Source organism: Meriones unguiculatus, chromosome 10 (assembly GCF_030254825.1).
Source record: "Meriones unguiculatus strain TT.TT164.6M chromosome 10, Bangor_MerUng_6.1, whole genome shotgun sequence".
Classification (NCBI taxonomy): Eukaryota; Metazoa; Chordata; class Mammalia; order Rodentia; family Muridae; genus Meriones; species Meriones unguiculatus.
In genome coordinates, this window is record NC_083358.1 from 41,630,423 (window position 1) to 41,652,645 (window position 22,223).

General features: G+C 39.4%; 1 protein-coding gene across 5 annotated transcripts in view; it reads right to left on the reverse strand.

The window, feature by feature from the left end:
• Positions 1–22,223, reverse strand: part of Phkb (phosphorylase kinase regulatory subunit beta) — a 216,134-nt gene that overhangs the window by 60,077 nt on the left and 133,834 nt on the right. For all 5 annotated transcript variants that reach the window (XM_060392297.1, XM_060392294.1, XM_060392295.1 and 2 more), the window contains one exon: positions 19,536–19,630. In XM_060392297.1, coding sequence (XP_060248280.1) covers positions 19,536–19,630 — 95 coding nt within the window. The remainder of the gene's footprint in view (positions 1–19,535; positions 19,631–22,223) is intronic.

Sequence of the window (22,223 nt, forward strand, 5' to 3'; positions counted from 1 at the left end):
AGTTTCATGAGGTCTCATTTATTAATTGTTGATCTTAGAACCTGTGTTTTGTTCAGGAAGTTGTCTCCTGTGCCAATGAGGTCAGGGCTCTTCCCCAATTTTTCTTCTAATATATTTAGTTTGTCTGGTTTTATGTTGAAGTCTTTGCTCCACTTGGACTTTAACTTTGTGCAGGGTGATAAATATGGATCTATTTGCATTTTTCTACATGTAGACATCCAGTTAGAATAGTACCATTTGTGGAAGATGCTGTCTTTTTTCCACTGTATGGTTTTGGCTTCTTTGTGAAAAACTAAGCTTCCATAGTTGTGTGGTTTTATTGCTGGGTCTTTGATTCGATTCCACTGATCCACCAGTCTGTTTCTATGCTAGTACCATGCTGTTTTTATTACTGTTGCTCTGTAGTACAGCTTGAGATCTAGGATGGAGATACCTCCACAAGATCTTTTATTGTACAAGGACTGTTTCAGTTATTCTGGATTTTTTGTTTTTCTATCTGAAATTGAGAATTGTCCTTTCAATATCTGTAAAAAAATGTGTTGGTATTTTGATGGTAATTGCATTGAATCTGTAGATTCAATTTTGGTAGGATTTTAGCCTATTTCTTATACCATTCCATTAGAATGTGCTCTATGCCTTTCTAATTTGTTGCTAACTCAACAATAAGTCACAGTAGTTTTTCCTGCTCCTCTTCACCCCACACACCCTAAATACACTACACCTCTCCTCTCCATCTTCTCTGTCACTACCACCCTACTCAAAGACTCCACTATCCTGTACTTGATCCACTGACTGCTCTATCCACTCAGCTTTACCGATGTCCATTCATAGCCCCCATCCTACAGATGGATATTTTAAAAATTACAGAAATGATCCCTGAAACTACAGTCCTCAGACAGGTATTTAAAAAGTGTAAATCCATCATTATCATGGAAAACCCTCCTTAGCCCACATGCATACTGCTCTCCAAACAAACTCTGCAACACTTTCCTGTCACCCAGAGGACAAGAACCAAACTGCTTTTCATAACTTTAATGTCCTTCCTGCTTAGTTCCTCCCCCCCTCATCTCCCTCTTCTTTCCCACCATGTTCTAGTGACACTGAGTTCTCTCTGCCCCTTGAACACAGTAGCCATTTCCCATCACAGGGCTTTAGCAGTGGCTACAATTACTTAGTATGCTTTTTTTTTTTTTTTTAACAGATTATTGAATGAGTGTCTTCTCATCACATGGGTCTCAACCATGATTCCTTCCTCTTAGGATCTTCTCTTTCCTGAAGCTAAACTTGCTTTTCCTGGGTCTCTCCAGCTCCTGTGTTCCACTCTACCTCTAGGACTACCTTATATGGTCTGTCAGCTCCAGAAATTGTTACATTATTTATTGTTATTCAATCACCAGCAAGTAGCTTCTTGAGAGCAGGGACTTTACAGTACCTCGTGTTTATTTTTCTGCCCCACTGCCATTAATATCTGATAAATGACTGCCCAGGCCAGTCTCTCCTTTCAGTGTTTATCTGTAATATGGAAATACCGGGTTTACCATACATGGAGGTTCAAAGTAAAAATGAAGCCATGTAAAATACTCAAAAACTTTGACTTACTACACGAATGATATTTATTTTTGTGTGACTTGGAGGTGACCTTTATCTCAATCTTCCTTTGCTTACTCATCCATGCCCTAGAAATAACAAAAGCCTACTTCAGGATTGGGGATACAGTCCACCAGTAGAGTAACTGCCCAACACACACATGACCCTAAACTCAAGCTCTAGTGCTGGGAAAAAGCATAAAAAACTAAAACAAAATATTGACTGTATATAATTATGATGACCGCACACATTTAACACTGGAATTGAAGACCACTAATCCTACCACACCTCTGGCATCACTCCAGCAGCCTCCTAGGCTCTCTGCATCACACCGCCCTCTTTTGTCTTTATAGCCAAGTTACTTTTTTCATGTCAATGACTTGCATGAAGAGGTTGCCAAAAACACTTGGAATAAATGACAAGAAGAATGATGGGTAAGAGAACAGGCATTTCCATGTGGTGTTTAGGGCATCCATTCTCTACACCAAACCAATGTCTTCCAAATAAAGCCAAACTCTGAAAGGCACTTTACAAACTAGAAGTAGCCTTCACCCCCGTTTATGTTAAAACACTTCACTAGAAAACACAGGTCACTCTCGGACGTCTCAGGTTTCTGCCTGTCCTTCATGTTAGGACTGCAGTCTGTCCTCTGTATGTTCACATCCTCACTTTTCTGAGTTAGTGTCCTCTAAATATGGCTCCAAATACCAGAGTGTTCATGTATCTTCCATCTTTGCTAACAAGAGCAGGTTCCTACAATAGTCACTGGGCACTCACCACAAGGCTACTTTAGGACAGTTTTGGAAGGGTCATCGGCTTATGGAATGTTTATAAATGTTCTATATAATGGTAGACTGGAAGGCCCCTTCTTACACTAGGACATAATACCTTGGGAGTCATTTGATGGTTTAAAAGAAACATATGTTTTAGTATTCCTGATTGCAATACACGAATGCTAAACATACACAGAAAATGTTTGCAAATATAAACAGGGTTATTTTTAACAGTACGAAACAATTGTAATTAAAATGTATATACCATTCTATAAACAATGTAACAAATCATATTAATTATGATAATTAATATTAACCCACAGTTGAAAGTAGTCCCGTTAAAAATTTTCATGTCTATAAATAAAATCAGGCTCCGTCTTGTTTTTACATTTCCCACTGTGATAATAAACACATTTTGCATTAACTTATAATATTAACCATTTTTAAGTAGATAGAAATGCTTTGCCTATCAGCTGGGTAGTACCTAGATTAAAATTGCAACTCATCGTACTCAGAATTTGAGATGATAATTAAGATACTGCATGTACAGCTGTCTAGATTCAAGTCTTAAATTATTCAAATCATACCAAGGTAGTAGGAGAAAATCTGCACCTGGGAACTATAAATAAACAGGATAATAAAGTTTCAAGGGTGTTCAGAGAAACCTTAATGCGGATGTTTAGTCAGTTTTCTCTTCCTTGTTCTTGTATTTAATCTATGCTTTTCAACAGGCAATTCACTCATAAGACACAACAAATTTTTAATTATAAAAAGTTTTCGGTAGATGTCTCCCATTGCAACTCCATTCATCTTTACCATCATCTCACAACAGAGAATTCCAATGATTACTCATACTTCTTTCTAGAGTTGGCCCATGCCTATTAAGTAGGTGAGAATCTCCCCTCTGTCTCTGTCTTTTGTATATAATTCTCATTTCCATGTAATGGTTATATTTCATGGAGTTCTTTCCATATGTTAGTACACAGAAGACTGACCATGTCTTCATAATTATTTTGTTTAGGATTCTATTTTATAGCCGCCCCATGCTGATTAATACTGTCTCACATTTGAATAACCTACTGGCTGTGATACCATTGAATATCAGGTGTTTAATTTTGCTTTTGAGAGCTAAATACTCAACCTAATTCATTCAAGGCATTACTACCACTGGATTATGTGAGAGATGAGAGAACTATCATGAGAAGAGATCAACAGGCCCAACTTTGAAGATGAAGGCAATGATAGGAATGTGGCTCTTATTTCAAGATGTTCAGTAGCAATTTACTCATAGAAAGTACAGCTTTCTGATAAGATTTGTCTCATTGTATTACCATTTATTTTTGTCTTCCGTTCTGGTTTTAGAATGTTAATATGTTTAGAATGTTGGTATGTCTTAAGAGCCTGCTACATGCCATGTGTTATTCAGCACTCTGTTGTACATGCTAATCACAATGTTTTAAACATTAGAAACCCCACACTGAGAGAGAAGTGATGGAATTTACCCTAATTTACACATCTTCCTGATAGAGTGGAACTTGGCTGCAGGTAGATAAAGGGCTGAGGTCGAAATGGGGTCATAGTACATGTTCATGCTGCAGCGGCAGTGCTGCTGCCACTGCGTTTCACACCAAACAGAATTCTCTGGAGAACTCTCACATGCACATTCGCACGGACAAGGGAAAGGCAAGGGAAAGAGATTAATCATAAGGAAATAGCTTGCATAACATGAATTCCAAGATGTTTAGGGTTGGTGGTAAGCTAATGTCTAGGATGGGTTTTCATCAGCTTGACATAAGCTAGCATGAATTGGGAAGAGAGACTCTCAAATGAGAAAATGCTTCATTATGAATGGCCTATAAGCAAATCTGCCAGGCATTTTCTTGATTAATGACTGTTGTGGGAGGGCCCAGCTCATTATTGGTGGTGCCACTCCTGGGTAGGCGGTCCTGACTTGTTTAAAAAAGCAGGCTGAGCAAGTCATGAGAAGCAATCCAGTCAGCAGAATTCCTCCATGGCCCCTGCATAAATTTCTTATCTCTAGGTTTTTGCTTTGATTTCCATGATGGACAGTGAAATGAAAGTATAAGTAAACACTTTCCTTCTCAAGCTGCTTTAGTCATGATGTTTATCACAGCAACAGAAAACTTTACTAAGACAGCTGGACTCAGGAGACCGTATCTACAGTTGTAATTTGAATCTGATGTGATAGTGTAGCCCCAATTCGAAGGTAGGAAGAGCCAATATCTAGGAAGAGCCCAAAGGCAAGAAAAAAGCCAGTGTCCTAGGTAGTTCCACTAGGGGAATGATTCTTTTACTTAGAAAATTAGCTCTATTTTGTTGAGGTCTTCAACAGATTGGATGTGGTCTAGACACATCCAATAGGAGAGGCAATCAGGTTTTCTTAGTGATTAGATTTAAATATTAATTTCATTCAGAAACACCTCATAAAAACACCCAGAACAATTATCCAAATATCAGGGTAGTCTGTGGTCTAGTCACACTAACATATGACATTAGCCATCCTTGGGTATCGGGAAGTCAGCATTGGTGGGGACGGGTGGAGTGGTGTCAAGTCCCATCAACAGCCACTGGTATAAAGGTTTACAATAATTTCAAGCACTGCCTGCATAACACACGATTTAAAAACAACTGCTCTTGAGAGAATTTAATTTTTTAGTGCTTGGAAATCAAATTAAAAATCAATTCTATTAAATAATTTATACACTACGGAAAACTCACAATTTTTATTTCTGCAACACTTTCCTAAGCTTTGTTCTAATTTGTTTCATTTTTAATATGCCCTGTATTGCATAAAATAATCTACTGTGGCTAGCCTTTTACTGAAGGAAAGACAAAAGGGGAGAGAGGAGGAAGGAAAAAAATTACTTCAACAAATAAGTCCAAGGGCAGTTATGTTTCAAGGGCAGTGCATTCACAGCACCCATCCCTCTGCTCTGGGGATTACAGACACCCATCTGTGATCATTAGCGCCCACCAGTGGGTCTTGCCAGCATTTATCATTATGCACAGTTTTCAGCAAAACCTTATGAACTGAAGAAATCGAGCAGATGTTTTGTCTATGTCAATTCCACAAGAGAAAGGACACCACAGTGTTGACCCTCAGGAGCTAAGGAGCAGGCCACACAGTGAACAGGTACACCTAGCTTGGGATGAAGGGCATCTTGTTCTGACATTCCCAACTAGGAAAGGCAACAACATGGAATTCCCAACAGAAAGAAAAGGAAATGTAAATAGCATGTTTAAAAGGCTAAAAAACTGGCTTAAGAGTAGAGTGCTAGGCAGAGAAAAATAGCCTAAAGAGCCCATATATTTATATATTAGATTAATGATTCTGTAGAATTTCGTTTAAAAGTAAAAAGTGAAAAAATATTGGTGGCTCTCTGACACAGTTTCCAATGTCCAAATAAAGAAAGCAGGCAAAGCTTACTGACACTTCTTCCAGTGGCTACAATTAGCATACAAAAGAATACCAGAAACTGTGAAACAAAAAATTGATTTTTAAAACAGTTTTTACCTCTTTCAAAGGCACTTACTGTCACTTGATGCTACTGTATCTTATCTTAAGGAAGTGACAGAGCTCAAGGCCTTGCACCCTCCCCGGAAACAACAATAAAGCAGCTACAAGGGCCCTAAGTCATCAGGGAGATGCAAATCAAAATGACCATGAGATTTCACCCTAAACCCATCAGAATAGCTATGATCAAAAACTCAAGTGACAACACATGCTGGAGAGGATGTGGAGAAAAGGGAACCCTCCTCCACCGCTGGTGGGAATGTAAACTTATACAATCACTTTGGAAATCAATCTGGCGCTTTCTCAGACAATTAGGAATAGTGCTACCTCAAGACCCAGCTATACCACTCCTAGGCATATATCCAAAAGGTGCTTAAGTATACAACATGAACATTTGTTCAACCACGTTCATAGCAGCTTTATTCGTAATAGCCAGAATCTGGAAACAACCCAGATGTCCCTCAATTGAGGAATGGATACAGAAATTGTGATACATTTATACAATGGAATACTACTCAGCAATTCAAAACAAGAAAATCATGAAATTTGCAGGCAAATAGTGGGATCTAGAAAAGGTCATCCTGAGTGAGGTATCCCAGAAGGAGAAAGACACATATGGTATGTACTCACTTATAAGTGGATATTAGATATATAATATAGGATAAACATACTAAACTCTGTACACCTAAAAAAGCTAAGCAAGGAGGACCGTAGGTAAGATGATCAATCCTTACTCAGGAAGGCAAATGGGACAGACACCAGAAGAGGGAGAAAACAGGGAACAGGACAGGAGCCTACCACAGAGGACTTCTGAAAGACTCTACCTAGCAGGGTATCAAAGCAGATACTGAGGCTCATAGCCAAACTTTGGGCAGAATGCAGGGAAGCTTATGAAAGAAGGGAGAGATAGAAAGACTTGGAGAGGACAGGAGCACCACAAGGAGAGCAACAGAACTGAAAAATCTGGGCCCAGTGGTCTTTTCTGAGACTGATACTCCAGCCAAGGACCATGCATGGAGATAACCTGGAACTCCTGCACAGATGTAGCCCATGGCAGTTCAGTATCCAAGTAGGTTCCCTAGTAATAGGAACAGGGACTGTCTTTGACATGAACTCAGTGGCTGGCTCTTTGATCACCTCCCTGTGAGGAGGGAGCAGCCTTATCAGGCCACAGAGGAAGACAATGCAGCCAGTCCTGATGAGGCCTGATAAGCTAGGGTCAGAGAAAAGGGGAAGAGGACCTCCCCTATCAGTGGACTTGGAGAGGGGCATGGGAGGATATGAGGGAGGGAGGGAGGGTGGAATTGGAAGGGAATGAGGGAGAAGGCTACTGCTGGACACAAAGTGAATAAACTGTAATTAGTATAAAAATAAAAATAAAAAGAATAACAGAGTATTAAATAAATAAAAATCATCTAATAAAAAGTCACATCAATAGTTTTGAAATCCTATAGCAGCATTTTTAGAGGAATAACCATCAGTGTGGGTGGATCCTTTAGGAACAACTCATAGAATAAAAATGATTAATGGTATCTTAATGTAAACCTTGATGTGATGGTTCGTCTTCATTGTTAACTTGACCTGACTTGGAGTCATCTAGGAGACACACCCCTGAGCATGCTGAAGTGTTTCCAGAGAGGTTTAACTATGGAGGAAAGAGCCCCCCTGACTATGGGTAGCACCATCAGATAGGCTGGAGTCAAGGAGTAAATAAGAAGACAAGTGGAAAAAGGATGCTAAAAGTAGTCTCCATCTGTTTCTCCTTCAGGGAAGTGAATGAAATATGACCAGATATCTGACATGATGCTACCACAGCTAGAGTAGTCTCTCTGTCACACCACCTCCTCTTTGATAGACAGGACCCTCAAACTATGAGCCAAGATAAACTTTTCCTTCCTTAAACTGCCTTTTTTGTCACTTTGTCATAAAAACACATAAGCAATTAATGCACTTGTTATATAGTCAAATAAAGAAGCTTTACACAGATATTAAAATATTTTATAAAAATACTATGACAGGAGCCACCAGGGAAATGCAAATCAAAACAACCCTGAGATTTCACCTTACACCCATCAGAATGGCTAAGATCAAAAACTCAAGAGACAACACATGCTGGAGAGGTTGTGGAGAAAGGGGAACCCTCCTCCACTGCTGGTGGGAATGTAAACTTGTACAACCACTCTGGAAAGCAATCTGGCGCTTTCTCAGACAATGAGGAATAGCGCTTCCCCAAGATCTAGCCATACCACTCCTAGGCATATGTCCAAAAGATTTTCAAGTACACAATAAGGACATTTGCTCAACCATGTTTATAGCAGCTTTATTTGTAATAGCCAGAAGCTGGAAACAGCCCAGATACCCATCAGTGGAGGAATGGATGCACAAATTGTGGTATATCTACACAATGGAATATTACTCAGCAATAAAAAACAAGGAAATCATGAAATTTGCAGGTAAATGGTGGAAAATATCATCCTGAGTGAGCTATCCCAGAAGCAGAAAGATGCACATGGTATATACTCACTCATATAGACATATAATATAGGATAAACCTACTAAAATCTGTACACCTTAAGAAGCTAATTAAGAGGGAGGACTCTTGCTAAAATGTTCAATTCCTATCCAGAAAGGCAAAGAGGCTGGACATCAGAAGGAGAAAAGAGGGAACAAGTCAGGAGCCTGACACAGAGGACCTCTGAAAAGCTCTGCCTTGCAGACTATCAATGTAGATACTGAGACTTATGGGCAACCTTTGGGCAGAGTGCAGGGAATTTTAGGAAAGAAGTGGGAAACAGTAAGATCTGGAGAGGACAGGAACTCCACAAGGAGAGCAATAGAACCAAAAAATCTGAGCACAGGGGTCTTTCCTGAGACTGATATTCCAACCAAGGACCATGCATGGAGATAACCTAAGACCCCTGCACAGATGAAGTCCATGGTAGTTCAGTATCCAAGTGGGTTCCATTGTAATAGGAACAGGGACTGTCTCTGACATGGATTGGCCTGCTCTTTAAATACCTCCCCCCTGAAGGGGAAGCAGTATTACCAGAAGAAGACAAAGCAGCCACTCCTGATGAGACCTAATTGACTAGGATCAGAAGGAAGGAAAAGAAGACCTCCCCTATCAGTGGACTTGGGGAGGGGCATGCATGCAGAGGGTGGAGGAAGGGAGGGATTGGGACGGGAGGAGGGAGAGAACCACAGGAGGATACAAAGTGAATAAAGTGTAATTAATAAAGAAAAAGAAAAAAACATGTGTTAGTGAATATAAAACTTGTTTATCTAATTAGCTATAACCACAAAATAAGAAAGCTTACATATATCTATATATTTGTATATATGTATTTGTAATATAACATTTTCCCCAGACTGATTAAGATTTTTCTCCTCTTTTAAATATACAATTTGAAATAAAATTAAAAAAACTAACACTTAAATTTAGCTCTTATATTGTATGACATATTTTCTTAAGTTTACATACACTGTCATTGGTGAAACTGTAGTTAGTTATCATTACTATACAGTACACAAGGAATGGCTTAAAGTGATTAAATTGTTCAAGATCATAGTTGAAAGTAGAAGGGGTAGACTAGGCTTATATAATGCAAAGACCATACAGTATCACTTCACATACACACACACACAGACACACACATACACACACACACGGTACTTAATTGTCAGGAAAACAATTCATAGATTATTTATTCATTTATTTAAAACGAGATTGGAGTCAGTTGAATATATCAACAATCAGCAATTAACTCCAAAACAAGAAAGCATTTCCCTTTGGTGTTGTTTAGCCAAGAGGGCATCCAGATTTGAGTTTTCTACTTCATGTCCCCCGTGTCTTCTGTGCTCTGTATGTCTGGTGTATGAGTCAGAATCTATGCCTGCCTAAAAGGCTGTCTTGCCTGTGTGGGTGCACGTGTCCCTAACAAAGGGCTTCACCCTGTCTTCATCTTTATGGCACAGAATTACATAGGGACGGAATGAGATACTTTACAGAAATCTTTAACAGTTTTACGAGGTATTAAGTCACCGACTCCGAAGGCCCCAGATAACAATTGGTACAAGCATCATTGTTTATTAAACAATATCCAAATGTGTTCACCATTATCCATTTATGGTAGCTATTCCTTTTGAAAGGTTGCTTTCAACTTCTGTTCATTTTCTTTTCTTTCTTACTTTCTTTCTTTTTCTTTCAGGAAATGATACCCATTCATTACCCTGGGTCAGGGGGATGGAAGAGCACATAGTTTAAGATTACAGCTGGGCATTAGCTTAGGTTGTAAAAGCTGATGAGAAGGGAAATCCAAGAGAAGTAAGGTTGATTGCTACATTGTTCTCTGAAGGCAGGTTAAACAAATGGGTGGAGACTATGCACACTGGGCACTCACCTTTAGTCCCAGAACTCTGGAGACATAAGCAGATGGATCTCTATGTGTTTGAGGCCAGCCTGGTCTATATATTGAGTTCAGGACAGCCAGGGCTATATAGAGAGATCCTGCCTCAACAAACAAAATGAAAAACAGGTTGAGCACACAACAGGATAGTAGTCTTAAATCTTAAGTGGCCCCAAGGTGTATTATTAAGTCTGGTTGTAACATGCAGCAAAGTTTCAGTCTCTCATAAAATAAGAGATATTTTTATAATACTGCATTGCCATATGAGGTTTCAGTGTGTATCTCAGGCTGTCCCGGAACTTGGCAGGTGGACCAGGGTGGCTTGAACTCACTGAGCTCTGCTTGGCTGCCTCTGCTGGGATTAAAGGTGTGTGCCATCATGGCTGGCCTCAGACAGAAGTTCATATTTTTATATTTTAAGAAAATAAAGTAGGAAGCACTCTCCTCCCTTATGAATATGAAAATACTACAAATATATATTTTTAGCTCAGATCTGTGTAAACATGTAAAATGTAGTTAAGTATGTTCTGACTCCCCTCCCCCATACCATGAATTTAGAGCTTGAAATAAGCTCATACAATTAAAATGCATTTTTTGAGTACTGACCCTTTTCAAAAGATTATCTGAGCAAATCAGCTCACTTTACTTGTGATTTTTAAATGTGCTAATCCACCTCTCAGATGGAGGTCTGAGGCAACATGGCACGAGAAACTGAATTCTCTCATGGATCGCTCAGCACACATCATCTATTCCACCATAAGTATGCCACAGCGATGAAATTCTGCCTCAAAGAACTCATTAGAAGTACATTTTATTTACCAAAACAGTGGCCCAAACACCTTGAATTCCAAGGACCTCATAAGAGAAAGATCACTGCTCAGGGAAGCAGAGTTTGTAGTTCCTGAGTGGACAACTCCATACATATGTGTACAATCAAATGAAGTTAGTAGAAAACAGGGTCTGCTGGTAACTGCCAGCGGTTGTAGCATTTAGAAATCTGGGAGGTAGAGGCAGGAGAATCAATACTTCAAGGCTATCTCCTGCCACAAAATCGTATAAGGGCAGCCTGAGCCACATGAGACCCTATCTCCTAATTTAAAAAAGGAAGAGAAGAAAGAAACGAAGGAAGAAAGGAAGGAAGGGAGGAAGGGAGGGAGGGAGGGAAGGAGGGAAGGAAGGAAGAAGGGAGGAAGGAAAAGAAATATGATAAAAATAAAGGAGGGAGAGGAAGATTCCAAGTAAAGCTCATACATTTGTTCATGAGGACACTCACTGTTTTTCTTCCTCAGAGTTAGATGTCAGGAATGATTATTAAAACAGCAGCAGGCCCTACTACTCACTGCATATCTTTATTTTGGACCATAAATCTTACTTTCTCAGTTGGATCTATTTATCCTCTTTTATATTCATCAATGACTAATAGAAATCTTCATCTTACACATGAAATGTTTTATTATATATCATGCTTATTGCTGAGACTTAATTTTAATAAGTTCAGCAGGTTAATTAGAATGATGTTATTAAAAGCTCTCTTTAAACATGCAATTCAACTTTCTTAGTTCTGAAGTTTTTGATCAAGGTATTTAATTTTTTAATAGGCTCTGGTACAAATAGTGTTGACAAGAGATTCACATTTCCTTTGAGACTACAGAGAGAATAGCTAAAGCTAACCTCTGCATGGCTGTGGCAGAAACATTTTGGGTGCCATGGCTACTTTAGTCTGTTTTATTATAATAATCATAAGAATTTCTATGCTCTATTAAACTTTACTCCCACACATATAGGTAAATAAATTTAGCTTTTTGGTCCCACGTGAACACCTTACTTTTTTGTCAAGCTATCAGAGTTAGTTTGTTTTGTTTCTTTGAAGGAGAAATTATATCTAAAACTGGTTAACTATCTGAGACCTCATTGACAAACCAACCCAAAGAATTGAACCATATGCAAATGTCCTTAAATCATCCAAGATTAATAAACCTTTTGATACTGAATAGACTTTATGGAAGAATTTGGAGGGGGAAAGAGCTGTAAATTCAGTTGGAGAAGTGCTATCTGGTTTACACACTAAATTATGAGGCCCTATAACCCTTTTCGCATGGTAGTAAACTCAAAGTCCTGCACAGATGGTCTCCCAGCTATGTGGCTGTTCCTTTACACCCCACGCTACCTTCCCTAAGTTCTTCAAAGTTCACTGAGAGCTTAGACTGCAGACAGAAGTGGTGCAAGGAGGACTCTCAAGTGTTGCAAACAGTTCTAGATTTGAGAGTGACACCCCTGTGATGCTGGTACGAGAGCTGACCCACCACTAGAGTGGACCTGGAGGGGCACTTTGCAGGTACAACAGAGTACAGGTGGAAGAAGGAATGACCCAGGATGACTGAGTATTGGTTGGAGTAGCCGCTCTACAGGGAGCCAGTTAGCTATGTAGCAGGACTTTGCTTGCACAACATTAAGCAAACAGGCCTACACTACCTCCAGGCCAGAAAGAAGCTCCATCAACGAGCACCCTTCATATCCAGCACTGGTCAAAGGCAGAGTGATGTGCATCTGGATTGCTTCCTGTCACACACGTGGCTTGTGAATGAGGCTAGCCAAGAAAAAAACCTCCCAATCACATTTTCCACTTCTTAATGGGGAGGAGAGTACTTAATTTTCTGAGAATAATCAGCACATTTATTATCCCATAAACAATCAGATAATGAATCACTCCAGGCACACAGCAAAATAACTACCAGGAAGAAATGGGAACACCACATTAATGAAAAATACAAAATTGTTCTTAAAATCATATTTGTTGAAATGATCAAGAAACAAAGGACTGACTATTGTGTGATTCTGCCTACATTATTTGCAAATTATGAGACAGAAAGTATAACTGTTTACCAGGGGAAGGAGAAAGGAGGGAGGAAAGAGCAGTCATTAAATGAGTTTGGTTTTTTGCTGGAGATAGAGGTTATTAAAAAGGTTTTAGTATGGACAGTGGTGATAGCTACAAAATACTGTCAACATATTTAAACCCAACAGACTATTTTTAAAATGATGACTATTGTATATATTTACTCCATTTAGAAACTTTTTTTACTTTTTTCATTATTATTATTAATTATATACAATTTATTCATTTTGTATCCCAGCTGTAGACCCCCCCCCATCTACTCCCAGTCCTGCCCTCCCTATGTCTCTCCCCTAGTCCACTGATAGGGGAAGTCCTCCTTCCCTACTATCTGACTCTAGCCTATCAGGTCTCATCAGGACTGGCTGCATCCTCTTCCTCTGTGGCCTAGCAAGGCCATCTAACCATGGGGAGGTGATCAAAGAGCAGGCAACCGAGTTCATGCCAGTGACTGTCCCTGCTCCCCTTAATACGGAACTCCCATGGAGACTGAGCTGCTCATGGGCTACATCTGAGCAGGGGTCTAGGTCCTTTCCATGTATGGGCCTTGGTTGATTCATCAGTCTCCGCAGGACCCCCTGCCAAACTTTGGGCAGATTGCAGGGAATCTTATAGAAGAAGAGGGAGATAGAACGATCTGGAGGGGACAGGAGCTCTAAAAGGAGAACAACAGAGCCAAAAAACCTGGGTCCATTTAGAAACTTATGTTAAAAATTACTGTTAAGATTAAGCAAATGATGACAACTGGAGGTAAACATGCAAAGAAAAAAAGTTGCAAGTATGAGGCAGATATCACATCAGATATAAAAATTGAGTAAAAATAGATCCCACACCTAAATTTCAAGGCTAATACTGCAGAATTCTTAGAAGAAAAGGTAGGCATAAGTCACAAGCTTATAAAATTTTGGACTAAGCAATGGCTTTTAGATATGACTAAAAGCAAAAGTAATTGAAGAAAAACCAGGCTTCATCAAAATTTAAAACATCTTGTACTTCGAATGTCACCGAGAAAGTGGAATGATAGTTCACCAAATGAGAGAAAATGTTTGCAGTCATATAAAGGAATTATCTAGGGAATGTAAAGAACTTTTGTAACTCAACTGCAAGCAAACATATGATAATATGATTTGGTTTCGTAACTAAGGAAATGTGAATCAAACACAGTTAGATACAACTTTACTTGCCTAACACCCTAAAGCCTAGGAAATAAGTGTCAGTAAGAATGTAGAAAAATGGAAACCCTTGTATACTGGAGGAAATGTAAAATAGTGTTGTCACACGGATAAAAGCCTGGCAATTCCTTGAGAATTCAACTGGAGCATATGATCCAGCAATTTCATTCTCACCCTCCACCCCCCACACAAGAAAATTAAAGACACAACTAACAAAGTGACTGCATTTGGAGGTTGGGGGTAACATTATTGATAATGGCTAAAGCTTAGCCATTATGAACCCATCTGTTCATAAATGGCATGTTGCTCTACCATAAAAGGAATGAGTACTACTAAGTGCTCCCAAAGATATAACTCTTGAGAATCTTTTACTGAGGGAGAATGCCAGGCACAAAACACTAGAGATCATACAAGTAGGCAGAACCATACCTGAAGACAGGCAGAGACAGGACAACACTGAGAAAGGGGAGTGACTTAAAAGCACAGAGATTGTTTTTTGGAGGGGGGGATCAGATAGGAAAGTAAAATTGATTTTAGCAAATACAGTGTAAAAACTGTTTAATTGTGCAGTTTAAATTAGTGAGCTGTGTGAGATACAAATTAAATATTAAGCTGTTACAAAAATACTTATTGCATGTTTTGAAAAATAATTTTGAAGAAAAGTCAAGGAACATAAAATGCTTTTTTTTTTTTTCCTCATCAAAAGACTGACAAATTACCCATTTAAAAATTCCTGGAAGTAGGAACAAGGTGCCCTAGAGAGATACTTCTAAAGGGCTCTGAAAATGGGTGTGATAGCAGGCTGGACAGCCTAGACATCTCAGAGTCTGAATAATGGCAGCAAAGTGGGATTCTGAGGCTCTGCACTCACTGGGCTGGGCCCCGGAAAAGCTGGTGGCCCAAAGCAACAGACAGCCACAGCCAAGAGAACAAAAGAAAACTCTTTCTCTCACTGTAGGAGCAGGACACGGAAACATAGCAGAAACGGCCATGCAGCGTCCATTCCCAGCTCCTCAACTGAGGCATCAGTTGGTCACTCACAGGTCTGTACAACTTGCTATCTGAGGGTAGCTCAGTGGCTCCAGAGAGTGGCAAATCTATTCCACCCCTGCCCCATTAAGTAAAGAGCTGCAAAGAAGGTAGATTCATCTATCAGCTGGGTCCAGTGGCATAAGGAGACTTAGCATATAAACAAAGGGCACACACATATTTGAACTAACAGAATTTCTCATCTGAAGCTATGGAGTCAACCAGGAATCTTGTATCAATAAAACTTCTACACCTCAGGACTGAAGGCAACATAAAATGAAAATTAAGAAAGTGGTTGTTGGAAGACTTATGCATGGATGGTGTAAAGGAAGTTCTTGAAACAGAAAATAACACCAGGGGAGAGAACAATGAGAAGGGAGATGGTGAGCTAAGCACAGCATAATCGTCTTTTACTCCAACAAAGTTTTAAATCAAATTAGTAGTTAATCAGGCTTGCTGTTCGATGACCACAGGGAAAATAGCTAAATACTCACAAACCCCACAGCATGTCCTCTATAAGGCAACAGTAAAATAAGTATGGTACAGTCGTCCCGTGGAGTACAACACAGACACATGTAACAACTAGACGGTCCTACAGAAGTGTTAGGTTGTACATTTAGTGAGAAAAGCCAGTCCTCAATATGCTAGCTATAGACAATTATAAGACCTTGACATGAACAAATTATATATCTTATGAGAAAACACATTGGAGGTTGCCAGGAGCTAGGACTGAAGTAAAAGGAGCATGCACAGCTCTAAGATGGAAGTTTGGCAGTGCCATGGTGGCAGTGCAGAGGTGCTGAGCTATGTGTGATGAAGTAGATTTAAAACTGCAAATATGTATGAGTGTAACTGGGAAAACGAGAGCTTGCACCAATGCTAGCTTTCTGTTTTTCACACTGATCAATAACAATATACAAGCTGCTAGAATTGTAGGAGGTTGAGGATGGATTCCTCGGAACTCTGTGTTCTCTGTAATTTCTTGTAGGAGGTTGAGAAAGGATTCCTAGAAACTCTTTCTCTGTAATTTCCTGTGGCTCTTTATTTATTTCAAAATAAAGAATTAATTTTTTATTCAATTAGTAGCTAAATATTTTGACTACTTACATTGAAAATCTTTTTACAATAAAATATTTTAAATAAGTATTAAGAAAAGTATGTCAAGAATAGCAAGAATGAGCTAGTAAAAATTAAAATATGACTGAAAGAAGTCAATAGAAGACTTGGAGAAAGGTAAGAAATACTTAACACAGCAACATAGTATAGTAAAAGGGTACTCTAAGACTGTGGACATTCCCAACAAGGGTCCAGGCTCATGGCCTGGGGCAACTTCCACTGATCTGACTTCGGAAGTAGTTGGGTGTGTGTGTGTGTGTGTGTGTGTGTGTGTGTGTGTGTGTGTGTGTACATGGCCTGACATTGGGGAGCCTGTCCAAAGACCAACAACCAATGGCAGCTCCGAGATGGTGTGGAGAAAGCCAACTGGTCACCCAAAGCTATATAACATGCTCTCCCTTCCGGAAATAAACCAGTCTGCATCCCCTGCCCTTGGACTGCAATCACCTTACTCTCCGTGTCTGTGTAGTGACTCCGAAGCCTCTCACCCCCTCAGCTTGGACTCCCTGTCCTCACCCATGGGCTGGACCATTGGGAGGAGGACCAACATAGGACAAGTAATTAAAATTCAAATTTTAATTAAAGTGTCATTAATAATGAAAAATTCCAAAGAAATTAGAAATATCTGTGAAACTATAAAAGACTCCCAGGAGAAGATGTTTGCTTGCACTGGAGCCCTGGGTCACAGTGACCAGTTTGCTCACATTTATACTTAACACCTGGTTTTTCTGGGAGGGACCACATGCATACATGACTGTCAGTAAGAGTCATGGGAAAGCATACCTGACCATCCTTCTTATGAGGCACTGATGCACACTGCTGGATTACTAAGCACATCTCTGTGCCTGCACGGGAACAGTTATCAGCTTGCTTTCCTCAGAACTTGTCCAAAGTGCCTTCCTTTGCCTTTGATAATCTTAGTCAGCATGCTTTCCCTGCTCTGAACTCTACCTGTAAGCCTAGCAAATTTCCAAGTTCTGTGGCCTCTAGTAAAAGCCAGAGGTGGACCTGAGTCCTCTTGACACACCTTTCTTTTAGAGTAAATTTCTCCTTTTAGACATCATCTAGATTTCACTACTCTCTCTCTATTTGCTTTTGTAACATCTGGCAAAATGAAAAAGCACTTGGTCAATCCCAAGAGACCTTTATTCACAAAGTTCAACAACCCGGTCAGAACCCAGCCACAAAACAACACTTCAACAAAAAAAAGGCTAAATGTCTGGAGCTATTTCTAACCCTGTATTTCACCAGCTCACTGTACTCAGCCTAGCAATGACTTTAGGCATCTTCAGCATGTTTAATATGGTTGAAAAAGTAGCAAGAGGATCTCATTTTACAACCATGCTGCCAATGGAGACGGCAATCCTAACTCCCAGCAGTTTTCTGTTGGCCCTCTCAGACGCTCTGTTTAGTGCAGCATAGATAGACATACTCTGCCCATGCTGCCTAGAGGAACCCCAATCTTCAGCCCAGGTAAAAAAATGGCTGTATCTAGAAGGCTTGCCATGGACAGCCCTCTAGCAATATTAGAAAAGAATTCTGATATAAAGAGCTTACAAGGCCACAGAAGAGGACAAAGCAGCCACTCCTGATGTGATCTGATAGACTAAGATCAGAAGGAAGGAGAAGAGGTCCTCCTCTAACAGTGGACTTGGGGAGGGGCATGCGTGAAGAAGGGGGTGGGAGGGTGGGATCGGGAGAGGCTTATGGGGGGATACAAAGTGAATAAAGTGTAATTAATAAAATAAAATAAATCATAAAAAAAGAGTTAGTAGTAAACTTTCTCTAACTGTTGTGCTCTGAATAAACTTTCTTGATTAGGAGACAAAGAACTGCAAGTATATCATGTGCTATGATTCACAGATAGCCTACAACCTACCATACATATGCCAAGCCCCCCCCCAAAAGGGTGATTTTGCTAGCCACAGAGCTATAACATGCTTTATAGCTCTGTTTCCTGCTCCTCCATCTCAATCTAAGAAAAGGCTTATATATTCTCACCCTAGAGAACAGTCTGAATGTACACACAGTCTGAAAATAACTGAGTCCTGTCACTGGGTAATACAGAGTTAGACAGACTACTCATTTCATACTTCTTAAATAAAACTGACCACCTCACATGGGTACAGGTTGTACACTGGCATAACATTACACTGAACTAAGAGAAAGGCCAGATCCTTACCTTACAGAGGCTAATAGGCCAGTGAAAATTTCTTATCTCATATTAGCACAGAGCTTTTTGTTCTTTTTAAATTTTTTAATATTTATTTATTCATTTTTTTCTTTAAATTTTTTATATTTATTTATTAATTTTGTGTGTGCATGTATGTGTATGCATTGTACTATTTCTTAAAATAAGAGAAGCCTTTGGATTTGTAAGCATGTCAACTACAAGTGCTGATGCCACTTTTATTAAATTCATGCTAACTGCTTGGAAACCAAGGCACACACTCAGGTTCATTTCCTTTCTCTTCAGGCAGTTTCCACAACCTACAACATTTTCATTTTAACAGTCCTCATTACTGGTATCATTTAATAGCTGAGGGTTTGCTCAAGTCAACATCAATCTTTCTGATACTTCAAACACTTTAGAAGGTGTTGACACAACACAGTCTAAATCCACAGCTAGTAAACATAAGAATTTAAAAACCATTCCTTGCCAGAACATATCATAACGTGCTAAGAACAACTCTCTCCAGTTATACAGTCCATCAGAGAGACACAGGAGACATGAAGCACAGGGCTCTTAGCCATGGCCTGCTAGCTAACCCCTTCCATAGCATTTTGTCTACCATCTTGCAAACCACATGCCCTGCATCCATTATATCTGAAATCACCTCAATCTAAAAACATTACCATGAAGGCAACTTTCTCCTTCCTTGCTTTTACTACAACTTAATCTTAAGTAAAAAGTCTTTCCCACAGAAGGAGCAACAAAAACACACTGTGAATAAACGTTTCTCTTTAATGAACTTTTAAATGTCTTTAGATACAATTAAATTAAAAATTAAAATATCTCCTTACCTGATTGGAGTATCGCATGCTCACATTACGTTGGTTCTGGAGTGGGACAAAGCGCTGGACAGGGTCAATGTCTTTAGGACTGATTAACTCATCAGCTGAAATAAAAGAAAGCAAGTGATATAAGCAAAGCACAAAACACCAAATACACAACACTGAGCCCAAAAAGAAAACTCTAGGGCATGTCACTCAACAAGAGAAAAATACCCAATTTTCTCAGAGCATATTCTCTTGAGATACACTAGATCATAAAATGAATGCAATGATCAAAACAGCAGGAAGTGTTAGTATTTATTTTAAAATGCCATGCACACAACTGATCTTATATGAAAGAGGTTTATTGGATGAAGACGGAGAAAAAGAGACATGGTGGAGGGAGAGGGTGCCCTGTCAGAGAAAGGGGAAGAGAGCAGGAGAGGGGGAGAGATCAAGAGGAAGAGAGTAGGAGAGAGGGGGAGTGGCCAACAGGTCACTATGTACCTGGCCCAGATGATGTCATAGGACGCAGGTACTGACATAGGACGTTGTCAGGACATTAAAGGTCCTTAAGGGAAGGCCAGTTGAATTGCCTGCACAACATGACATTCCTCCCTTTTTGTTTAATTAAAACATGCTCCAAATGTTAGTATTTATTTAAAAGTGATGCCCCCCCCACAATAGGTATTATATGAAAGAGGTTTATTGGATGGAGATGGAAAGAGATAGAGAGAGACATTGTGAGGGGAGGGGGCACCAAGAAAGAGAGAGGAGAGAATAGGAGAGGGAGAGAGAACAAGAGAGTAAGAGAGTGCGGGAGTGGCCAAAGGTCACTATGTACCTGGCCCAGATGATGTCATAGGACAAAGGTACTGACAGAGGATATTGTCAGGACCGTAAAGGTCCCTAAGGGAAGACCAGCTGAATTGCCTGCACAACATAACAGGAAGTATATTCTCATAAATAACCAACAGTCAAATTAAAAATCAAAAGAAAATCAGAAAATACTTTCAGAATCAGGTTTATAGAGCGCTTACAGCATGTACATGGTTCCTTTCCTAATACTCCTCATGCACAGACAGGAAAACAAAGAGGAGCAGGAAGAGGAGGAGAAAAACCTCTTTCAGTGTACTTTTGATGAGAGGAAGGAAGATAAGCATACCAAAATTTTAGGGGATGTATAAAGAGTACTGCTTATGGGGAAATTATCACCATTTATGTCCATGTTAAATACAGTTAAAATATAAAAGCAATACCCTAACTTCCCATCTTCAGATGATGGGTGAAAAGAGGAAAGCTAAATCAAAGGCGCAAGAATGGAAAGGATAAACGTTGAAATTAATTAAATAGAATGCAGAAAAACAACAGAAAATATAAAATCCAAACAAAGCTCATGAAAGCTAAAAACATAATGAGAAATGGCTAAATTGACCTGAAAAACAAACAAAAACAAAGATTTCCAGAGAGAAAATTTTCAAAGACTGAAGTGGGAACACTCATGCGACCTAAGTATGATCAGAGAACGATACAAACAAATGTATGTCCAAAAGCTAGGTAACCTGGATGAAATGGAAAACTCCTGCGAGGACACAAACTATGGAAACTGGCTCAAGAGGCATGCACAAAAAGAACAGACCAGATTCATAAAAAGTAAAGTGATTGACACTTGAAATACAGAACTTCATGACCATACTAACTCCTTCATGCACACACACACACACACACACACACACACACACACACACACTCATACATATACAAAAAATGACCAGCATAGATGACTTCATTGGTGATGTTATCCAAATAGTTAAAGAAAAATTAAAATCAATCTTTCACAAACTTTTGAACAAATAAAAGGCTAAACATTTCGAGCTCATGGTTGCCAAATTATAAAGAAACTATAAACCCAAATCCCTATGAAAACACACACACAAAATGCTAGCAAATCAAATAACAAAAGGAATTATAGACCAAGATCACATAGGATTTACTATACAAAAGTGAAGATAGTTTAATATCAAAATATCAATACTATAATACAAAATATCAACACAAAATTATTGTTTGTATAAGTTGTCCTGAGGAAAGGTTTGAAACTCAGTGACTGAAGTGGAAATTTCTGGTTTCTTTGAAGACTCAGTTGTGCCATCTGACATTTTGCTGGAAGCTGTCTTGTATCAGGGCATGATTTTGGCCAGCTGAAACTATCCATCAGTAGACTCTAGGGAGAGGAAATATACAGAAGCCCACCAACAGCGAGAGAATGCTTTTTTGGTTTGGACATTGCTTCGCTGGTCTTTGTTCTTCGACACTTCACAGAGAGAAACATTCCAGAGAACTTCTGGGGCAATCCAACTTAGTTTTGCAACTTTCACTGACTTGTTCTGATTCAGTGAAGTCTCGCTGTTTCCTCTGAATCATGCTGATTCTTGTTGCTGTTTGGTATTGGCATTTGGACTGGACTCTGGTATCTGGACAATGAAGAGTGGACTCACTCCAAGGAACTACTTCTAAAAAGATCTACAACCTCCTTTTTCTGATTTTCCCCTATCTCTGGTCAGTGGATTAGAAGGGAGATAGAAGTGTTTAAGAACCCTAAATAAGGTAGGTTTTTGAAAAATTCAAGCCTTCAGACTACATATACAAACAAAGTACAAGTAAATAAAAAAGCCACACATATGAGCTACACTGTAAGCCTGTTAGAAGTAAATCTTT